Raw genomic sequence first — 23190 nt, forward strand, 5'->3', positions numbered from 1 at the left:
TATCAACTCCTAGTTCCCCTGTCACCTCCCTATTATTTCTTTGTCTTTTTTTTATTTTTTATCCCATATTTTCTTCTTTCTCCTAATTTATTACATTGAAAAACACAAAGTAAAATCCTAAGTGAGAGAGGAATGGTAAAAAATACACAAACTGTGTCCATCCTTTGTGAAACGAGAATCCTTATTCATTCCTTTCATACTTTGCATTACTAATATCTAATTTGGAAGCACAATGTTTCTGAGCAGGGTGCTTTGGTCTATCCTAGCAAATCTGCTTACTTAATTTTTAAAAATCAGTGAGAGGTAATGTAGTTATACCTCCACTGTGACACTCCAAAAAGTAATACAAAGCTAGTGTTTTAAACTTAATGCTCTATCTGTTTCAGTCAAGCCATTTTCTCTGCATATTTGCAAGCGAAGTAACTCATGTGTGCTAATGTGATTTCCTTCCTGCATGTATCATCTGACCATACAAATAAAAATAGCCCCTTTCTATTTTTTGTTCTCTATTTAAGGTTCATTGGAATATATTTTGAATAACTTCTCTAATGAATGGCTGAAAACTTTATTTGGAGGGTTTTTTTTGCAGACTCTTTCACATGAAGGCAGGTGATTAAAAAATAAAAACTACTGTCTAGCTGCTGGGTGTAAATCCTGAAGCATTTAAATACTCCTAGTAAACTAAATTATTCTGATTGCTTTCCTCTTAAGAATCTGGGGACAGTTTTCATAACCCTTTTTATAACCTTTTCTGGTTGAAAACCAGTGGAGTTAGACAGACCTGGGTTTGAATCTTGGCTCTGTCATTCCTTGGCTCTGTGACTTTGGTTAAAATAATGCACGTCTGTTCCTTTTTCTGTGATGAGTTGAGAGTGACGGTGATGACTTTGTCGGGTTGTGGTGAGGACAAAGATAAAATGTGGAAACTTTCTGTGTGCTTCCAATAACACGTGTGCAGTGCCCCACAAGTACATATCCGCTTTTATTAATATAGACTGGGGGTGGGCGGGCTTTCTCTGCAGTGGGCCCAATAATAAGCATTTCAGGCTTTGAGGACCAAGAGGTCTGTCGTCTTGATCAACTCTGTCTTTCCTGAGTGAAAGCATCCATAGGCAGTATGTCAACAGATGAGTATCGCTGCGTCCTGATCAAGCTATTCATAAAAACAGACATGGGCTATAGTTTGTTGATTCTTGTTCCAGAATAATAAAACTAACAAATGCTACAAGGTTTGAAGATGTTAATAATTCAGTATAGCGCTCCTGTGAAATTGATTATCAAGATAATTTAGGTTGATTAAAAACTTCAGTTTCCAACCCTAGACATTACCTGTCAAAATCTCAGTGTTAGCGGGCTGGCCGCTTAGCTCAGTTGGTTAGAGCGCGGTGCTCATAACACCAAGGTTGCCGGTTCGATCCCCGCATGGGCCACGGTGAGCTGTGCCTCCACAACTGCTTTGAAACAACTATTTGACTTGGAGATGATGGGTCCTGGAAAAACACAAAAAAACTCAGTGTTAAAACATGTTCAGCTCAGTTGATATATTTTATAATAAAAATCTCAGCTACCGGGAACAATCAAAAATAAACATTTCTAGATCCATAAAAGCACTTTAATGGAGAACATCCTAAAATATACTTTTTTGCCTTCTTAAAAACAGTGTATACAAAATAATCCAGCCATTTAAAAAAATAGAAATCTTTATGTGTTAAGATTTTGTGGGTCAGGGATTTGGAGGTGATTTTTACGCTCCACTTGGTGCCAGCTGGGATCCCTGGGTGCTTTTCACCTGGTGTATGGGCTGGTTTGGAAGGTCCACCATGGCTTCACTCATCCTGGTGCCTTGGCAGGGGCAGATGGAATGCTGGGCTCAGCTGAGACTGTCGACTAGAGCTCTTACACGTGGCCTCTCCAGCATGCTAACCATTTTTTTTTTTAAAGCGATATGACATTGTCTTTATGAGCCCCAATTCCTATAGTATTGTGATGCCCTCAGCCTTTACTGAGGTGTGTGGGACTGTCGCTTGCTCTCCCCAGACCACTGTGCTTTCAGTCTGCTTTTTTATTTTTGGGCTTTATAAGCTGATTTTCAGCTGTGGTCTGGGGCAGTGCATTTGCTGTGTAGGTGACATCTCACTATAGCAGGCACTTAATTGCTATGTGTAAGCTGCCTTGCTGGACACAAGTGCTATTAAAGAAGTTTACAATATGCCTTAAAAAAGAAGGAAATCCTGCCATATGTTACAACATGGGTGAACCTGGAGGGCATGATGCTGAGGGAAATAAGCCAGTCACAGAAGGACAGATACTGTACGCTTCCGCTTATATGAGGAATCTACAATTGTCGCACTCATAGACACAAAGTAGAATGTGGTTGCCAGGGGCCTGGGAGTGGTGCGGGGTGGGGACTGGGGAGTTGCTACTCTCATGAGTAAAACGTTTTCTCATGCAAGATGAGTACGTCCTAGAGATCTGCGGTATAGCATGTGCCTATAATTAACAAGACTGTCTGTGCACTTACAATGTGTTAAAAGGGCAGACCTCATGTTAAATGCTCTTACTACATTTAAGAACAGTTGTGTCTTAGGGGCTAACACCACTGGGGGGAAAAGGCAGTAAAATATCAGAACTTAAGGTGTTTTTTCTTCTGCTTATTTTGCCTGCTTATTTCTCCCTTCCCCGTATTCTTGATAAGACAGTAAATGTTGGGAGGGCAGAGTATGGGGACAGGCCAGGGACTGGAAAGGGACGGATTCGAGGCTGACTCCAGTTGGAAGAGGGACTAGTCGATATGATTTGAAGCTATGTTTGCATAGTAGCACCCCACTTTTGCTTAAATGATATGTTTATTTGGATTAACTTTTATTGTGGAAGCTAAAGCTCCCCAAGCTCTTCTCTGTACCACTGTGCTAGGTTAGGTGGTCATATACTTCCTCCGGCACCTCACCCCACCAGTTCTTGGAGTCTCTGGAATGGCTTATTCACTTTATATATATATTTTTGCTGTTTCTCTCCTATTCACCTGTTTACAGTGATGGCTCTAAAATGACATTTTTTAGCCTGGGTGTCTTTGCATTGTTTTTCTGTGTGTATATTAAAGCTTCTCTAACCCTTTACTGTAGATGGGGTAATAGTACCTACTTCAGAGTATTGTGGGAATGATGTAAAGTACTCAGAAAATGTTGGCTAGTATTGTTATCAGATAACCATCTTTCAAACTTCCTTTTTTAGAAACTGATTCGTCAGTACAGAAAGAACATAGAAACCAGACACCTGCTCCATCTGCAGCTCAAACTTCCGCTCCTTCTAAGTACCATCGAACTCGATCTGGGGGAGCCCGGGATGAACGGTACCGGTCAGGTGAGAAGCAGCTGAAATGACCAGTGGAATCGTTTTTACTGACTTAGTCTGAACTGTGTCTCCTGAGAGCTTCTAGTGTTTGTTTTGTTGTTTGTCCTTGAAGTACCAACAGGTCTGTTGGTTCATTCATCACTTGTTTATTGAGTACCTATCGTATGCCAGGTAGAGCAGATACTCAATATTTGCTGGGGATACAGCGTCAAATGAGCCGTTTCTGCCCTCAAGGGCCGGGATGGGGAGCCAGACAAGTACGATGTGAACAAATAAATGAGAAAGCAGAGGCCAGGGTCGCCTTGGGGGGCAAGGAGGGAGAGTTCAGTGGACTACTTTGGAAGAGGCAGGTCCTTCTGTGTTTGTCAGAGCTGTTCATTTAGTCTCTTATCTGATGGAGCTGGAACAAAAGCTCAATAATGAAATTTCAAATTAGTAAACTCTTAACTTTATTTCTTCTGACCCAACTAGTACCCATGGGAAGGGAAAAGGCAGCATGCCATGGCAGGCAGTGGGGAGCATGCTTCTGCAATAAATACCATGTCCAAGACTGATGAGCAGAGAAACGCGTCACAGGCGCTCGGGAGGACGTGTGGTGTAGCGAGCCCATCTACTGCCCATGATAGTCTCTGCAGCACATTTATTGTGCTGGAAGACGAACTGCAGTGCGATTTTTCTTTCTCTAGATTTTTGACTCCCTTGTACCAGCCAGGGTTACTTTAACCTTTTCTTGAGTTAAAAAACAGCATGTATATCACATCCTCAGAAACTGCTGTAGAGAAAACGAGGAAAAGGACATGGCTGCAGAGCTGCCTCAGCCATTTTGTGAGCTGATTTTATTAGCTATATATTTTCACACACTAGTAGAAAAGAATGAGAAGAGTTCAATAAAAAAAACTAGTGGTTTCACGCCACCCCAGAATTTCCCTTCGTACCTGACCGGGTCTTGAGTGATCTGGGGAGGCTTTCTCAGAGAACAAGACATCTACACTGAGTCGTGGCAGAGAGACAAAAGTTAGCCAAGTGCAAGAGGGATAGCATCAGAGAGTAGACCTGCAAATAGTTCATTAAGGCCAGAACGTAGACTGCAAGGACCTAGAAGGAAAGAGGTGGGAGAAGAGGCTGGAAAGATTGCCAGGGACCAAATCTTGAGGAATCTTGAACACCACGGAAGGATTTTCAGCAGAGCAGTAACACGATCAGATCTGTACGGTTCCAGCAGCTCGCTCCGGCTGCAGACTGTGTGCTCTACCATGGCTGTGTCCAGGGCCTGGCGCGGGGCCTGACATAGATAAGAGCTAAGTGGATAATTGGGAGAAAGGGAGGAAAGAAGCAGTTGGGAGCTAAGGAATGGAGTTGAGGGAGGGAGGTAAGGATGGATGTAGAAAATCACCTCAGGAGCCCCTGCTTGTGGCCAGGCCCCAAGCCCCATTTCCCAGGGCTGCCTCAGCAGCAGCGTGTTCTGACCCTTTGGTCCAGAGGGTTGTAGCCTTCACAGCTCTCATCCCTGGCCTTCGAGGAGTGTTTACCTTTTTTTTCTTTGTTTTTACAGCATATAGTAAAAGAACTAGTAAAAAACCAAAAGATGGTTCTCTATAGTCTATGTCCAAGCTGATCACATATAGAAAAAGGCTTTAGTGAGCTCATTCACTAGTGTACAATTTTGACCTTCACCTAGTAAAACCCAACTGTGATCTCTAGCCCCAGTTTTTTAATACCAGTTCTTTCAGGTTTACCCCAAATATCAGCAAGTGTAGTCTGTGGATCAGATACCAGTTGGCAGACTGCTCAGTATCTTGGTTAAGTGCAGGGCTATTGAAGAAGGTTTAAATAGTCACATTTGGGATATTTGTCTCGCTGAGACCTGTTTTAAAACCCTGAAGATACTGAAAACTATGAGAGTACTGCAATACTGTCATGAGGGGGAACAGGAAAGAGGAAGCATGCAAGCATGGATTTTGGTGAAAATCACATTTTTTCAATATATTAGGAATTGTTCAACTAAATAGCAAAGGAAAGCTCAGCACATTCTGAGAATTGTGGCTTCCATGAATAAGAACCAACAGTTGTAGCAGAAGAAGAGCAAGTAAGTTATAGAAATTGATGGGAGTTGAACTTCACCTCTTTGTCACTCCATTCATAGGAAGGCTTACATGTACAAGCCACATGTAAAAATCGCTGAAGAACCTAGGGTATGTTTAGTGGAAATCTGAGTAAAGTGGTGGGTACTCAAAAGTATTTAATAATGGTGTCAGAAAGTTCAACTGGAAAATCCTCTCTTAATTGGTGGAGACTTATTAGCACGTACAACATTTCAACTAATCAAATCAAATCTAAATAGACTTAGTGTTTCATGTTTCAGACTCGGTGTAAAGAGCTTATATTTATTCAGAGTTTAGATCACCTGACCTGATTCTACTCTCTGTGCTTAGCCAAGAGGGTCTGATATTTCACAGACACTGATTTAGTGCTTCTTTTTCCTGCACATCAAGGCGTGATGCACCTTTGTACATACATGTGTTATGGTCACAAGTATAGAAAATACACAATTAATGCCTGACATGGAAAGTGATCTGATTGTAAGTCATTCTAACAACTCCTATAATGTTAATCTTTTGAGCAATTAACCATATTAAACAACAACAACAACAAAGGACATTAAAGGAGTATTTGTATCACTTTATTTAGCTTAAATATTAGTGATACCTAGAAAATGATACCCAGCTCTCATGTGCTTCTGGCAGAGACGTCCAAAGTCAGCCATGTCTGGGGACTGAACTTGGGGAGTAATTTCTTTATCAGACATCAAGGTGAATTGAATGCTGGTAAATGAGTCAAATCCAGTTAAGAGACCTGCCTGCTCTCAATAAGAGGCTTTGCTAATACAGTAACCGTGAAGATCACCTTTTGATGTGGGTGTATGGACCAGGGCTTATCGTGTTAGAAAATAGATAGGTGCTTCTATTTGTTCTGTGGTCTGGTGCTGTGAGTCTTCGGGGCAGAGAAGAACATGCTCCCTAATCATTAGTTATCCAGATGTCGTGGGCCTTCTGAAGCTTGTTTAATGTGAATAATTCCCTGGTTTTAGTGAGTTTGCTATCACATGTTAATTATCCTATGCAAAAATATACTTTTGGAAATGCATATTTAATTATTAGGTGTGAGCATTTGATTTGCTGTTCTGTTGTTGAGAAAGTGCTTTGTCTCAGTATAAACAGTTAGTTACGTCTTTTTCAAGACAGTTAAGAACCATATTTCATGTAATGTAAGAAGGATGCTTTTCACATTTTAAGAGATCTGAAATCAGAATATCTTTTATATAAGATGGCATCATAGATTCAATTAAATATGGCAATCTTGATTCAACTAAGTAAACCTCAGGGACACTAAAATAGTATAACAAATATCAATGCAGTAGAAAATGATTTCAGAGCCAGAAGTTAATACTGTGCTCTGCAAAGTGGTAGCACACTTTGGCAACATCTTTTAAACTTTAAATATATAGTCACTTTGACCTAGAAATTCCACTTCTAGGATTTATTTTATATAAATGCCTACGTATGTGCACAAAGATACACACACACACACACACACACACATACACACATACATACATACAGATATGTCTATATCTATCTATCTCTGTATGTACATATACATATATAAAGATGTTTGTCATAGTATTGTTCATAATAATGCAACAGTTAAATAAGTTATAGTATCTTCACACTATGGAATTCCATGAAAGCTGATTTTTAAATTCCAGGCTCATAAAAAAAAATAAGGTAGATCTAGATATAGAGAGGTATACAAAATATATTTTTAAGTAACAAATACCAGATACTATGTAGCATATGATCCAGTTTTGTAAATATTAATAACAATAATTACATATTGTTATTACACAGACACAGAAACCTGGAAAAACATGTACCAAACTATTGAGGCAGTGGTGGGTCTAGGAAAAATTTTCACTTCAGCGTTATGTATGTTTAGATCTTTTTCCAATATGTATATGAATTCTTCCAGGTTTTTTTATTGTGGTGAAATACAAAATACATATAACATAAAATTTACGTATATTAATTTTGAACAAAAGATAATTTTTAAAGTGATAGCCCGGGATAAATGATTTAAAGCCTCAAATCGATTATTGCTCTTCCTGATTTTGCTCTAAGTATGGACTCTTCTGACTTAAAGCTGGGAGCTAAATGCAACAGTAACGCCCTCTATCCCCCTAATTGAGAATTTCCTGTCTCTGTTCCAGTCTGCTGTCTGCCTCCGGTCACATTGGCTAACAAGATGGCTGCCACTGGTGCACCAGGACCATTTATGTCTATATTAATACACCTTCTCGTACCAAGGAAGGCAAATTGAGTTCAGCAAGCATTTCTTGTAGACCTCCTATGAGTCCAGCACAGTTTAGATGCTAGAGAAACACAGATGAAAATACAGGAATCCTTTATACATGTTACAGAGGCAGCATAGAAGAGGGGGTGACAGGAGAGGGAACCTTGACACTGTTAAGGGCACGCTTCATGGAGGTGGTGAAGTCTGAGCCATTTTGAAGTATGAATAGCCATTTGCTATATAGATATTCCAAGCTAACAAAAAAACATAATTTGTAAAGGCAGGGAGATGTGAAATGCAAAATTGAAATTTCTTTGCCCCTCTCCATCAGCACAAAGAGTAGTGCCAAAATTAGTGTGATATCCTAATGTTTCAGAACTTAATAGTTGGTGCCTCTGCCTTAATTGAAAATGTTAAAGTGGTCGGTACCTTAGAAATCCGTAAAAATGGCATAACTGTGTTGGCTTGCAGGTAACTCCTTGAACTCTACTTCCCTACTTTATGACCTAACCTACCTATGCATCTGCCTTTTTATCTGTCCTTATCTATCTATCTATCTATCTATCTATCTATCTATCTATCTATCTATCTATCTATCTATCTATCTGTCTAAAGTAATGTCCTAACAGGTAAGGTCGCTTGGGGGTGTCTGTTCTGCCCCTGGTCCCTGAAGCCCAGCTGTGCCACTTATGTACCATGTCGTAACTACTTCATAAAAACACGCCAAGGATAGGAGCAGCTGCTATAAAACTGTAATATAACATTTTCCACTTATCTTTTTCTCTCCTACCCTGTTGGTAGAAGTGTTATTTCTTTTATTAATAATGAGATTGGAGATTTGGGGATGTGTTTATTATCCATTTGTCCTTCTTCTGTAAACTACCTATTCATTGTCTAACCCTATTATTTTAAAATTGGGTGGTTCATTTTTTTCCCCTATTTCTTATCTTTAAATCCTAAGGATGCTAACATTCAATCTTATTAATTAATTATAGGTCTGTTCAGATTTTCTGTTTTGTCATGATTCAATTTTGGTAGGTTGTTTGTTTCTAGGAATTTGTGCATTTCTTTAGGTTATCCAATTAGTGGTATATAATTCATAGTAGTCTCGTAATCTTTTTTACTTTTGTGGCATCCGTTGTAATGTTTTCTCTTTCATTTCTGATTTTACTTATTTGAGCCTTCTCTTTTTTTTTCTTGTTAGTCTAACTAAAGATTTGCCCATTTTGTTGATTTTTTTCAAAAAACCAACTCTTATTTTCATTGACTTTTTTTTCTATTTTTTTTCTCTATTTTGTTTATTTGTGCTCTAATCCTTGTTATTTCTTCCTTTTGCCAACTCTCGTTTTAGTTTTTTTCTTTTTTAAGTTCCTTCAAGTAAAAAAAGGTTAAATTGTTGATTTGAGATCTTCCACTAAAAAAAAAAAAAAAAAAAAAAAAAAAAAAAAAAAAACTTTTGCAGGGCAATAAACCACCACAAACAACATCAAAAGACAAATGATCATATATTTGATCCGTTTACCCTCATCTACATATATGGTGATGGAAGGAGAACTTACTTTGGGTGGGGAACACACAATGTGAAATATGGATGATGTAATACAGAACATACACCTGAAACCTGTGTAACTTTACTAACCCTTTATTTCTGTTTATTGTCACCCCAATAAACTTTAATTTTTTAAAAAAGAAATCTATTTAAAAAGACAAATGAGAAACTGAAAGAAAGTATTTCTAACATGTCTCAGAAATAAAGGGCTAATGTCTCTTATATAAGAAGAACTCTTAAAAATTAAGGGAAAATAAACTCAGAAACCCTACTGAAAAATGGTCAAGTGATGTGAACATTCACTTCTCTTACAAGCAAACATTAAATGACCCTTAGATCCTCTAAAGATGTTTAATCTCATTAATGATGAAAGAAATGCAAATTTAAAGTATACTGAGATATCACTTCTTAGCTACCAAACAAAGCTAGACAGCACACTCTGAAGGTGAGGCTACGGGGGGGGGGGGGGGGGGGGGGGAAGACCCACCTATACAGCGCTGGTAGTAGTGCAATAATACGATAAAACTCTGTTGGAGGAGAATTTGGCAAAATGTAATAAAATTAAAAATATATTCATTTTTTGAGTTAGGAGTCTCACTTGTAGAAATTTACCCTAAAGATATACTCTCATCAGTATAAAATATATTTGCAAAGCTCTTCGTTGCATCATTATCTGTGATTGTAAAATACTGGAAACACTTCAGTGCTCACACAGAGGATAGTAGTTGACTAAACAATGGAGTACAATGGAGTGCTCTGCAGCTATAAAAAAGAATGGAGATCTCTGATATAGAATGATCTCCAGGATATAGTAAGTGAAAAAAGCATAGTGTAAAAATGCATATTTGTTATGCTGGCTTTTTGTGTGTGAAGTACAGGGAAATGAAAAAATACACACGTATCTGCCTATTTTGCAAAAAGAAATATAAGAAGGATAAACCAATAACTGGAAAAAGATTGGTTACCTTAGAGGATGGTTTGCATGTAGATTGGGCCCATTCCTTGAGAAAAGGAAATTGTTTCTTGGGAGCTAGGAAGCCATCTCAGTTGTTGTATCTACCTCAGGATTTTGTAAGAGTTAAAAATAAAAATAAAATAAAAACAGACTACAAAATACTGTATACAGTATGATCTTATTTTGTAGGAATGTAGAGTGAGTTTGGGGGTGGGTGTGCAGAACCAAGAGCTCTGTCTGGGTATGTTAATTTTGAGATTGCAATTAGACATTCAAGTGGAGAGCTGAATTCTGTGGCCAAAGTGGCAAACAAGTAACGTCTGCCCTTACATTTTAATACAAATGATAAATAAAAATCACTGAAACGTCCCCTTTTCAACAGTTGAGGCCGTGATAGGTCAGCCCCCAGAAGTAAACACTTGAAGAGCCAGGAGCTAATAAATGCAAATGTTTAATCTTTCAGATATCCATACAGAAGCAGTTCAAGCTGCACTGGCAAAGCATAAAGAACAGAAAATGGCTTTGCCCATGCCAACCAAAAGGCGGTCCACATTTGTCCAGTCTCCTGCGGATGCCTGCACACCTCCCGGTAGGTTTATCAGAACCTTTCTCTCTGACAGTTGTTCCTGAAATAAGTTCTACTTTTTCTTTTCTGAGCTAGGTGCCGGAACTCTCTCCTCCTCATCAGAGGTGTATACGCATACACACTGAACGTGGCAGGTTTTGTTTGTTGCACTGTAAACAACACACGACACACAGAGGCCTTAAGAGTAAAGCTATTTAAAAAAATTTTTTTTCCTTCTGAATTTCCAGCATATCCTTGCTGTAACCCACAAACTTGTATAATCATAAATAGATACAGGCTAAAGCTTAGGGTCTCAAAAAAAATCTTGCTGTGGTTAAATAGCTATTTCCATTGACATCCAAAATATGACCCATAGTCATATATTTCTTTATCAAATTTATACTCCTAAATCAGATGCTTTGTCTCTGCAACAGCCATACAAGTAAGTAGATTTGGGACAAAATTTGGCATATCATTAAAGATGATAGGAGAGCAGTTATGCAAAGTTGTAATGGACCTGAAAAGTGTGTGTGTGTGTGTGTGTGTGTGTGTGTGTGTGTATTGATATATTTTGTATACATTTATATATTTTTAAGAATCACTTTCTATAATGGGGTCATGAGATAGCAGGAACTAAGTGTCTTCATTCCGTCCACGTTCCCCAGACTTGGAATCCTTATTCCCCTAATGTAAATATAAGAGTTATAACTTCATATTTGAAGGGCAACTATAACAACTTTTAAGTTGTCTTATATCTATACAGAATCTTTCCCAAAGTTTTTAAAAACTTTAAAAAAAACTGTTTTTAGGTGAAATCCCAGCCCAGATCTCAGTGTAGGCCTCTGAGATGAGAGACAGTGAGTCTATGCTAATGAAATCTCTGCGTAAAAACTTCCCCGTGCTGTCTTTGTCTAAACTACTTACTGTCTTCTGGGAGATTCCCAGGAAGGTTACATTGTTGTGGTTGAATTTGCTTCACAGCTGTCAGGTTGAGCTATTCATAGTGTTGTGATTCCCTGGTCCAGGTTCATATTAATAGTTTTCTCCTAGGTTCTGGCTAACTTCTGAGCGCATTTGGGTTGGCTGTGGGCTCATTAACTGTATGTGCTTTTTTCTTTACATCTGTGGTGTCAATATGTTTCGAGAGAAATAGCTCTGTGGCTTCAAGTGTTTCTCAAAACGTAACACAGGATACCTCTGGCAGACCATCGCAGTAAGACATTTTGTGTCTGTATTGAATGGTGCGTACTTCCAGCCCACTCATTCAGACTCTTGGATGGTTTCCCTTCGGCGTTCGTACAGCACCAGTTGGGTCCTCACGGACAAAGGGGGCTCTCAGTGAGTAGCTATTCCTTGTTGGCAGCGTGTGCTGCAGTGCGGCGGAGGGTTCAGTTGCAGTAAATGGCAAAGGGTAGGGAGCAATATGACTGGAAGTCCTTAGAAACAATCCTCTCCAGAGCTGTATTAAAGAAATGCAGTTTCAGAGTAAATAGTCTGCTCTCATGGTTTCGGGTTAAATGTGAGAGTGCAGCAAGGGATCTTGAGAATGCTCAGAAGGAATGGAAACCTTTTTCATCCCCTTTTACAAAAGTCAGTGCCTGAGGGGAATTCACGGACTCGAGAAACAAATCATGGCTGTTCGTGGCTGAATGAGACCACAGTCCTTCGGCATTCACTACAAGGCCTCTGTATTTCTGAACGCTAATGTCCTACTCTGTCTGCAGCCTTAAGCATGTGGTATAATGTTCTTGATCACTTACATGTTTTAATAATTTCATGACTGTAAAGACTCAGCCCTCTCTCCTAGGACCTTTATTCAGCAGAGCAGAGTAGTAAAAAGGTTTCCTATCTATCTCGTTTTGGGGAGCTCTGAATCGTATTGGAGAAACCTGACTGTGCTCTTAGGGACATCAGTGTTGCTGAATAGGGGAGACGTTCTCTCCACCGTGGAGGGCACCCTCCTGGTGGTTTCTCACAGGGTCCCCACATGGAGCTACAGCCTCACGCTCTCCATCAGCCGTTACGCACATGCCTAGGAGAAGCACTGGGAGGAAAGTGGGAAGAACTGTATCATTGGGTGTCTGTTAGCACCATTCATGTGGGGGGTGGAATTTGCTGTTCCCAAGTTAGGATTTGGAATCCATTCTCTCCAAACTTCTGAGAGCCACCAGTTAGAGACTCAGTTGTCTGCAGTTTAAACCTATATCACTGTTTCCCAGAACCTCTTCCGGTCTAACCCAGGGATGGCAGGTAGGTTTTAGCTTGCATATTTACTCTAATATCCCTTGAAACAAGGCTGCACTCAAAGGATGGGAAGTAAGAAGAGAATTGACACTAATTATTGCCTGTTAAAGGCAGCTATAAAAATGACCTTGCTGTGACTTTGTTTCTAGAAAAATTGTGCCACTCTTGCAGGGCAACATTCACCTCGAATTTCACACTCCGGTCAAGGACGTTTAACCGGTCAGGGCCCTCACTCTGCACGTGCGTCCCGGGTGAACCTAGTTCCTGGGATACCTGCTTGAGCACACTGGCCAGTCTGCTTCTGTGGGGGGGCACTCAGCACATAATATAGAAATTACTGAATTGATGACAATTTAGAGCTATTTTTGGAGGGATTTAATAAAAGTGATTTAAGGAGTAAAATATGTCGTAAATCTTGGCTTCTTAATAGTATCATTTAGTCTGGAAACTATGGTAAATAGTTGGCATGGGAAATAATTTGTCTTTTTCATAAATCAAGCTCAAGTAATAAAGTGTCAATCAACCTAAAATTTGCTTATTGATATATACACTGATTTCTATCTTATGGATTGAAAAATTTAAATTCTCCAAGTTGGTAGCAATTTGTGGTTCTTTTACTGTCCATGTCCTTTTTCAGAGTCTTTTAGACTGCTTGAATTACTGCCATCCAGTTCCCTTTATGTGCTGAAATCATTTACTAATGTCATGAGGCAATTACCTCAGCTCTCTCTTTGTGGGGGTTCTTTGTGTAACCCTATTATTCATTCATACGGATAAACACAATGCAAAAACTGCAGCATATATTTTTCCCCCTCTAAGCTTTTTCTGTATCCGTGTGGACTTACTGTATTCTGAGGGTGCCTGAATGACCAAATAGACCACATAATGATCCCCAAACACAGTAAGCTATTTCGACTGGCTTGGGTAGAATGAAACTTAAATTTAGATGTTTGTTTCACGCAGGGCCCTGCTTGAAAATGACTGTAGTAGTAATTCCTAGGGCCAGGAAGGAGAATTTTACCTCTCTGTATTCTGTGACACCTGTGGACAGACTGGGGTATCGTTATACTTTTAACATACTTTAATAATGCTTTATGGAATTATAGTATGTTACAGTACGCAAAGGACTTTCACATACCCATGGCCGTCCGGCCTAACTTGCCCCTCGTAAGTGCTCTGTGAAGCAGGAAGGGAAGATTTCTTTAGAGATGAGGAAACAAACAGGTACATAGTCACTAAGTGGTTTGCCCCAGGTCAAACAGCAATTAGGGGTCAGATAAGTCTTCTTGATTTTGTTTTTCACTCTACTAACGCCCCATCTTTTTTTACTTAACAGATACTCATTGTGTGCATGGTACTGGAATGAGTATTATTCCAAACAAATTGAATGGCTATTGCCTTCTGAGAGCACATAGCCCAAAACGTGTAACAGTCAGTTAATTTGAACTTAAAAGAAGTTACCTGTCTGATTACTAACTTGGGGAGCTTTTCCTCAATATTCTAAGCCACAAAGTAAACAGCTGGCAAATCAGACCTTTATAAATGTGCTCTAATTAATAGATTTGGATCATTTTAATAGAATACTTTCATTATTGGTATGGGTTATGAGCAGTGGTCCACAATTACTTGGGAGATTAGTAATATTCAATATTCTTTAAGCCAAAGCACAATAAAAACCCACTCTATCAGACTGAATTTGATTGTTCTAATAGCCGGTTGTAAAATGTAAGTTTTGCCAATAAAAGTAATTTCATAGTTAACCATTCATTGAGTACCCTCTGTGACTTGTCAGAGGGCTACGTGCTTACCATATTTTTTCATGTTTAGTTCTCTTGATAATCCTCTGTCCCATTTTACAGGTGAGAAAACAGATTTAGAGAGCCTCAATAACTTGCTCAGACTTCTGTTTCTCGCCGTGTAGTCAACTACAAAACCTGAAAATTTTCTCCTAGAAACAGGGGAACGAAAACTTCCCTTTAGAAACGTAGATAAACTATAACCAGCTTTTTATTTTTTTAAAATAGCATACAGGAATAAGAGAGCATGATCACTGAAAATCAAAGTGGTGAGATCGGGTGCACTTTGGCTGCCCTGGGGAGAAGGGCGGCAGTAAACTAGGGACCCAAGTTTTATTTACCATAAGGGTAGAAAAGATAAAACCTTGGATATATATAAAGTTGGAAGCTTGGATTCGAGATCTCTGGAGAGGTTTATAGCTTCAGCAGAAGAGTGAATTTGAAAAAAATTAAACTGCCAGCAGAAGATGTCAAGAAAGCTTGCCTTGTGTCTGGCTTTGGAATAACGGGGGCAGGGACTTCCCTAAGAATTTGTGGTCAGTGGGTACAAATTTTAAATTTCACTATTGCCCCTGGTAAAACCTAGTGTTAAAAAGTGAACTCACATAAAAGGCTGATGATAACCCTCGGGCACAAAGGATTTCTGGAAGGATACATCCTCAACCTAGGGACTTGGGATTCCCACAGATAAAGATCCAGAGTGGAAGCAAACAGTCCAAAAATAGAAAACACTCACCATGAGAGAGAATCCCTCAAGGAGCAGAATTAAGGCCCCCTAGGACTGACTAGCCCAACAGCTATCAGTTGCAGAAACCCACAGCAGTCAGACTTTTAGCCCATTCTCTAAGCTACTCGGCGTGTTGCCTCTTATTCTCCCATATTGTTAGTGAATAATATTTTCTGGAAATTTGGGAGTTCTAATAATTGCATGTTTGCTCTAACTTTTCAAATAGGCAGTAAGTGGGGGGGGAAAACTCTCTTCTCACCCCATTATTATTTGTAATATTAATTAGTTTTGTAAACTGTTTTTTCATAGATGTGGGCAAATACCTAGGAATACAGTGTTTGGAGATTCCTGATAGGTGGAGTGACCCGAGAGTAATTATTAATAGTGAGTGTTCTTTCTCCCAGAGGTACCCCAGTTTGGATGTTAATGGTCAGGCAGCTCATGGACCTCCTGCCAATTGGATTCCACATAGTGATTTTCAGCCCCAGCTGCTCTCTGTACACAGATTATTATGGGATGCTTCCGAAAGTCTCCCTAACACTTGTCTGTTGAATCATTACCCACCCCAGCAGGGTTTGGTGCTAGATTAAGCATCTCAGAATTGTAGCCCAAGGTTGGTCTGCTTCCGGAACCAACCTTTCCATCTTCTCTTTCATATATGCTTTTATTCTTAGGCTGGCCCCTCTTGGATCTCTAAAGATTTGTTTCCCCTTAGCTTCAAACATTTTCCTTGCCTACAGAGAAACGTCCTTTGTCTCAGGTTCTGTAGACTGACTGCCAGGTGTTACTATTTTCTCTCTCACCGAGGCATCATTTTCACCCCCACAATTCTTTTTAAATTCATTTTTTTACAGCTTTATTTAATTCTAAGTGCCATAAAATAAACAGCCCATATTGAAAGCGTGTCTTTGCTAAGTTTTGACATAGCAAAACTGTGAAACCATCACCACAGTTAAGATCATGAACATATCTATCACCCACAAAGGTTCCTCATAATCCCTTTGTAATCCCACCTTTCCCCATCCTCATGAGATAGCCACTGGCCTGTTTTCTGTCACTATATGTTAGTTTGCATTGTATAGAATTTTATGTAAGTAGAATCATACACTGGTACTTCTTTTTTCAGAGAAGGGGGAAAGTTTGGCTTCTTTCACTCAGTGTAATTATTTTGAGATTCATCCACGTTGTTATGTGTATTAGTACTGTGTTCATTCCTTTTTATTGGTGAATAGTATTCCATTGTATAGATATACCACAATTTATACATTCAGTTAATGGATATTTGGGTTGTTACCCATTGTTAGCTATTACAAATAAAGCTCCTATGGAGATTCATGTACAAGTCCTTGTGTAGCAGTATGCTTTCTTTTCTCAGCAGAGGAATGGACATGGTAGGTGTTTAAATTTAATTTATAAATTAAATTTACTAATGAATAAACATTTTCAGATATAATAAATGTATTTTCCACTGAGAAGAGGGTAGTCATTTCCACACATGGCTAAAGACTAAAAGTGCTACAGCAGTTAAGAACAATTAGTAAATTCAGGACTTTTCTTTCTTTAAAATCAACAAGCTAATCGTTTGTGTTTCCACATTGGTTATAAATGGACTTGAGGCATCTGGTGATCAGTATTAAATAATGCTGTATGAAAATCACACTAGTGATAAGCTGAAGGGCAAACCATGTGTTCAGAATTAGTTGCTGTTGTGTAGGCCTATTGTATTCATGATACACAAGAGCTTAGGCCAAGGGCCTTTAGTTATGACAGGTAACAATGTGCGTTCGTGTTCAACCAGAGCAGAATCAGTGGGAAAATGATAGCATTATTTCTATTAGTATTAATTTAGTCTTGCCCAAATTTCTGCTAATTCATAGCAATTTCCTGGGTGACAGTTACTTAAAAAAAAAAAAAAAAAGCTACCAAATAAACATATAAGTGTTTAAGGGAGCTTGTTTTTCCTTTTAAAAGGATCTAATCCCAGAGCAATGCTTATGTTTTGCGTGATCCTAACACATGATCAGCTGTAAGCTTTGCCCAGCCACAGTTCTGCATCTGTGAGGTCACAGAGGGTGGGTTATTTAGGGAGGAGAAGGGGAACTCATGTCTATTGTTCACCTGCTGTGTGCTGGCACTGCTGGAGGTGCTTTCTGTACATTGTCCCGTTTGGTGGTTTCCCGCTGCCCTGAGCATTGAGGCAGTTTCCTCAGCATGTCTTCCTCAGCCCTTAGCAGCTGGGCTGTCCACTTGTCCAGTCTCGTCTTTCATCACTACCAGTTTTGCATTCTGTGCTTCAGCTCATTTCTTTCAGATCTGCAAATGTGCCTTGTTTTCTGTCCCCCCCAGCTTTCTCACATGCCGTGCCCTCTGCCTGAATCTTCTCTCTCCCCTCTCTGTTCTCCTCGTAACTAATTCCTGCTTACCCTTCCGGCCTGGGTTTAGGTCTTCCTTGGGCCCCTTCCTGCCCAGAACTCCAATAAGTCTTTTAAGAACAGGGACTCTGTGTTCTTGCTTACCCTTTCGTTCCTATCGAACTAGTGTAGTGCTTAAAAGTATCTGTTGACTGGCTGAACAAACAACCAACCTTCTCAGATGGATGATCCTTTTATCCCCAAGTCGCAAAGTTAGTAAGTGGTGGACCCCAGAGTTCAGATGGAAAACAGACACCAAGGCCATGTTTTTTCCACTATGCTCAGCCAACCGCCCCCGGTTGCAGTTGCTGAACACTGAGGAGGAGGACTGGCGGGCAAATGAGGTAATTGAATTGAAACAATACACCTAATTACATAATTGATCCAATATAGAAACATAATGAAGCCAATTTTCCATAAACCTAATCATCAAAATACTGCTTTTACTATCTTTTGAAAATTGGGTTATTCTGATTTTAGACTTACACAGATTAAAATAAATGATTCAATAAAGACAGCCTGCAAATCTAGGGGAGTTTATGGGCTCCAGAGATATACTACCCTGAAAATACATTATCCTTAGGGTCAGATTCACCTGTCTCTTGTCCCCCTCCCCCCCCCCCACCGCCACACACACACAACACACTTTTCTTTAGCATGTTTGCAAAGACAGAAATCTCTGTCTCCCCAGGTACAGCTGAAATGTTAGAATAATTTATGGAAATTATGCAAAACGCTTTCCTTAAATAAAAGGTTACAGATGCTGTTACTTTCTCTAAGTTTTCCTTTAGTCGTCCTCCTTTTGCATTGTAGATCTCATTTCCCTTTAAAGAACCTCATTGCTTTATCCCTTGGGGTCTGGTCACTGTCTACCTGTCCAGCCTCATCTGTTGCCCCTTACCTCCTCAAAGTCTGCTCCATCTCCATAGAAGTGCTTGAATTCCCCAGGGAGATTGGTGCCCCAGGAATGAAATGAAACCCTCGCTTACCCTATTTCTTAGCATTCATTGCATTCTTGTGAAACAGTCTGTGGGGTTGTGTGTCCCCTGTACAAGACTGTAAGCCTTTTTAGGGCACTTACTCTCTCATAAGAACTCATACATCTCAGAATCCGCAGAACCTCACATAGTTCCTGGCATGTGTTGTAGTTATGCAGTACGATTAAAAAAAAAAAAAAATCAGTCTTAGACCTTAGATCTCCTTCAATATGAGATAATAAGTTGGAGGTAGTCCAGAGCAGGAAGCAAGAATAAACTTTCTCTCATGCTCTGAGCCTGCAAAATTTGACTTCTAGATTAAAGTAGTCTTTTGTGGTTCAAATTTCCATTGTCGGGTGCTACTAGCAGTGTTATCTCTTTGGCTCTTTGAGCCAAAGGAGAGAGTGGACTTACAGTTTCACCTGAGTTACAGGAACGTGTTCTGCAGGACTAACTACAGACTATTTAATTTTTTAAAAATTGAATGAAATTCAACCCATAGGCTATACATTATAACCCCCGAAATAAACTAAAAGGGTTTGTTTCACATCAGACCAAATGCGTCTTTAACTTGCATGGCGTCAGCTTAGAGCCCTGGAATAAATCCCTGACTTTTGCCTCCCTTGGCTATCCTATATTTGGTTGAACTTCTCTTTTTCTATTTTTTCAACATACTTTTCTAATTTAGGCCTTATTTTCCTGAAGTCAGAGCCAGGCCAAAATCAGACATCAGTGAATTTCTCATAATTCTCCTCCGACTGGGAATGAAGAAGAGAAACACAGATCAGTGCCCTGTCCTGCCATCTTCAGAAAGCTTACCTGTGCCAAGCGACCAGCTGGCTTTTCCATAAAACCATGAATGTCTCCAAGCTGAGCGTTGTTTCTTAGTCTACATCACTTCCCCAGCACCTAGTTCACCGTGTGGCACTTAAATCGTTGGAAACAAGCATAAGTTTTTTGTATCTCCCTATCAAGATCACTTCCTTTTAAGTAGACATGAACCACTGAATGCTTGTCAAAATCAGTGTAGCAACCTATCACAAGCTTCTCCAAGTAAGAGATGGAGGAAGATACATAATAAGTACTTCAGAATTATTTGAACATAAATAAGTTAAGCCAACAGAACTTAGATACGGATTAATCTCAGAACAGAAAAACAGTGACTGAAGTTTGAATGTTCTAAAAGGATTTTCTTTTTTAATAACTTCAAATTACCTCTAGATTTAGACTGTTTGATTTTTGCAGACTTTAGTCCATAGACCTTGCCTTGAGATTTTGCAGAAACTTTACATACTAGTTTACCTTAAGAATGCGAATGTTTTGCTGGTGTCAAAATTGAATGTGTGATCAATGAGCAAGAACTGAAAGGTCTCTGTTCTAGGCAGGATCGAGAACAACTTTTTTTCTAATTCCACACAGACACGTCTTCGGCCTCCGAGGATGAGGGCTCTCTGAGACGCCAAGCTGCGCTCTCTGCTGCCTTGCAACAGAGCTTACAGAATGCTGAGTCCTGGATCAACCGTTCAATTCAGGGATCGTCCACTTCTTCATCCGCATCTTCTACGCTGTCCCATGGAGAGGTCAAAGGAACCAGTGGGTCTCTAGCTGATGTATTTGCCAATACTCGAATAGGTAGGAGCTGTATCTACCCAAGAAGCCCAAAGTATGTTCCATTTGGCGCCCAGTATCCAAGAAAGAGTTTATGATTTGTATTAGGTTTTTCAGAATGGCCTAAAAGACAGGATCAGAAAGATCACGACAGTTAATGAAGCAAAAAGGGGAACACCAGCAATACATTTGGAATGGGAGCTATCACCTGCATTATTGGTGCATAGTACTGCCCACCTGAAGCCATAGCTATTTCCATACGCAATACTCAAGCCGCAAGATACAACACCAGTCTTAGCGTGGGTTTATCCCTATTGGAGGATATTCCGTTAGAAGTGTTGAAATATGTGACATCTTAGATTCTCCCAGGATTGTTGTCTATGTTATCTTAAACAAAATACATTAAACCTGAGCAAATTCTGCACCAAGACAACATCAGTGAGGCCTTTTGTTGAGAGCATGAAGACTGGATTTATTGTCCTTGCTGCTGTGTTATTGCTACAACCAGAGTGTGCAGCCTGAGGATGTGGTCCTGAGCTGCTCCCGCGGCCGGTGCTCCTGTGTGGGGTGTAGCTTTTGCTTGGCTCTGCTTTATGTTTGTGTGTGTGTGCGTGTTCAGAGGTTGTGACATCTGCAGATAAAGATACAGCTCGGATCTCTGCTTTTGCTTAATTGGTTGGTACACATTGCACTAAGTGATGTGTATGAACATCGTGTGTCTGTGATACTTTTCCCTTTTTTATTGACAATCGGTTGCATTTTGGTGCCTTAATTTTCATATCAGTGACCTTTCTAGACATCTTTATTTTATTGATTGGTTTCTGAAAAGAAACGCTTAGAGAATTTTCAATTCAAAGCCTATAGATTTTAAAGAAAACAGCTACCTTCAGGGTATGATTGCCCACACTTAAAAGCCAGGTGCCACCAAGGGTGACACGTCCCTCACTCTTAACTCTACCCTGTGACTCACTGAACTTCTTAAAGCGGCCAAGGGGAGCATGTTCAACACCTCTTCAGTTTGAGAGGAAGCAGCCACCTGTGGGTCAGGCGTGATTTTCACGTTTGTCTGAAAGAGAGCAATTTCAGTTACTAAAGATAATTGTCCTGATACCTATTTAACTTTGTCTGGATTTTTGTTCACAAGATGATTTCATCTGACCTCATAGTTTTCTGTTGCTTCTACTAGGTGAAAAGTCATTTATCCAGGTACTCACAAGAAACTATTTTATCCAACATTATTGACTTTTGGAAGTTTATTTTAAAAGAAGTAATTCATGTTTCTAATAGAAATTTTTGAAAATACAGATAAAATAAAAATAAAATAATCTATAAACTCACTTCCTATGGATAACACTTCAGTGCAGTCTAACACTTCTAGACTTTATTTGCATACATGAGCAAATATGTAGGTAGGGTTTTGGTTTTATTTTTTGCAAAAATGAAATTGTACTAAACATAATGTTCGTAACCTGCTTTTCTTAGCAGTGTATCACAAACATCTGTTTTATCATTAACATAGAATTATACTATTATTTTTTTTATGGTTTCAGATTATGCCACTATATGGCTGTGCCCTGGTTTATTTAGCTATTCCCCTATTTTGGACATTCAAGTAGCATCCACTTTTTTGCTATTATAAAAACTGCTGGAATGAACATCCTGGAACATATGACTGTGCATTTGTCTGATTATTTCCTTAGGATGTATTTTTAAGTGGAATTGCTGGGTCAAATAAAAATGTCTGTTTTTAATGCTTTGTTACCACATTATCCTATAGAAGGGATATGCTGCAATATACTTGTGCTAGTAGTATATTTAAAACTTTAAAAACTATTACACTAGGCATTACAGACTTTGGGGGCATAGAGACGTTACTTCCAAATTGAATTTAAGAATTGTTTATATTATGCTTTTTTTCCTTTTTCATAGGAAAAGTTTTGAGTGGCCTTTTATTACTCTTGCGATTTTTTTTTTTTTTTTTTTTACTTCTCCAGATGTTTTCTTCCAAGTTTTTATAACATATCCCTGTTTAATGGCTCTCTTTCAACTTACGTCATTCAGTTTCTCTGTGTTAAGAATCTCCCAATTTATATCGTGCAGTTTCTTTATATTAAGAATCCCGACATGAAGCCGATTACAAGAACACTAATCACGTTTAGAGCAAAGGAAGAACCTCGGCTGTCAAGTAGATCCAAGTTGTTATACCTCTGGGTTGTTTTATAAATGTTAGAAGTAGACTTACCTGGTTTTCTTCATCTGGAAACTTGAGCAGTCTGACCCACTTCCAAGGCACGATTTCTGTCTTCAGTGGAAGAGAAACTATTGCAGATAAACCAACATAAACATGAAGAAATGCTTAAGAGACTAGAAGATTAGTAGCCATATGATCATACTCACGTTAGTTTCATTTTGAAGTCACTTGCAATTTTTATTTTATTATGATCATTTTTCTATAATACTGGATTTCTACCAGTCTTTCTGTGTAGAAAAGAATGTTTTTGAGAAACATTGGTCATGGGATTTGATCTTACTAAGGCTACTTGAGTTCTTGAAAATAATAATTTTGGAACACTGATAGCCCTAGCTTAACTTCTTGCTCTCTCATTGTACCTTGCTAGTAGAATTTGATTTAAAAGGTTGTTTTACAAGAGCTCATG

At 39.2% G+C, this 23190-nt stretch overlaps 1 protein-coding gene across 5 annotated transcripts in view; it reads left to right on the forward strand.

Moving 5' to 3' along the window:
* DIP2B (DIP2 acetate--CoA ligase B (putative)) overlaps positions 1–23190 on the forward strand; it is a 193181-nt gene that overhangs the window by 109973 nt on the left and 60018 nt on the right. For 4 of the 5 annotated variants that reach the window (XM_088799314.1, XM_019724578.3, XM_019724577.3 and 1 more), the window contains 3 exons: positions 3232–3360; positions 10669–10794; positions 20345–20557. In XM_088799314.1, the coding sequence (XP_088655440.1) occupies positions 3232–3360; positions 10669–10794; positions 20345–20557 (468 nt within the window). The remainder of the gene's footprint in view (positions 1–3231; positions 3361–10668; positions 10795–20344; positions 20558–23190) is intronic. The other variant, XM_019724579.3, reaches the window with a different exon arrangement.

The sequence above is a fragment of the Rhinolophus sinicus genome, chromosome 1 (assembly GCF_057876585.1).
Source record: "Rhinolophus sinicus isolate RSI-liver-muscle chromosome 1, RSI-T2T, whole genome shotgun sequence".
NCBI classification, from domain to species: Eukaryota; Metazoa; Chordata; class Mammalia; order Chiroptera; family Rhinolophidae; genus Rhinolophus; species Rhinolophus sinicus.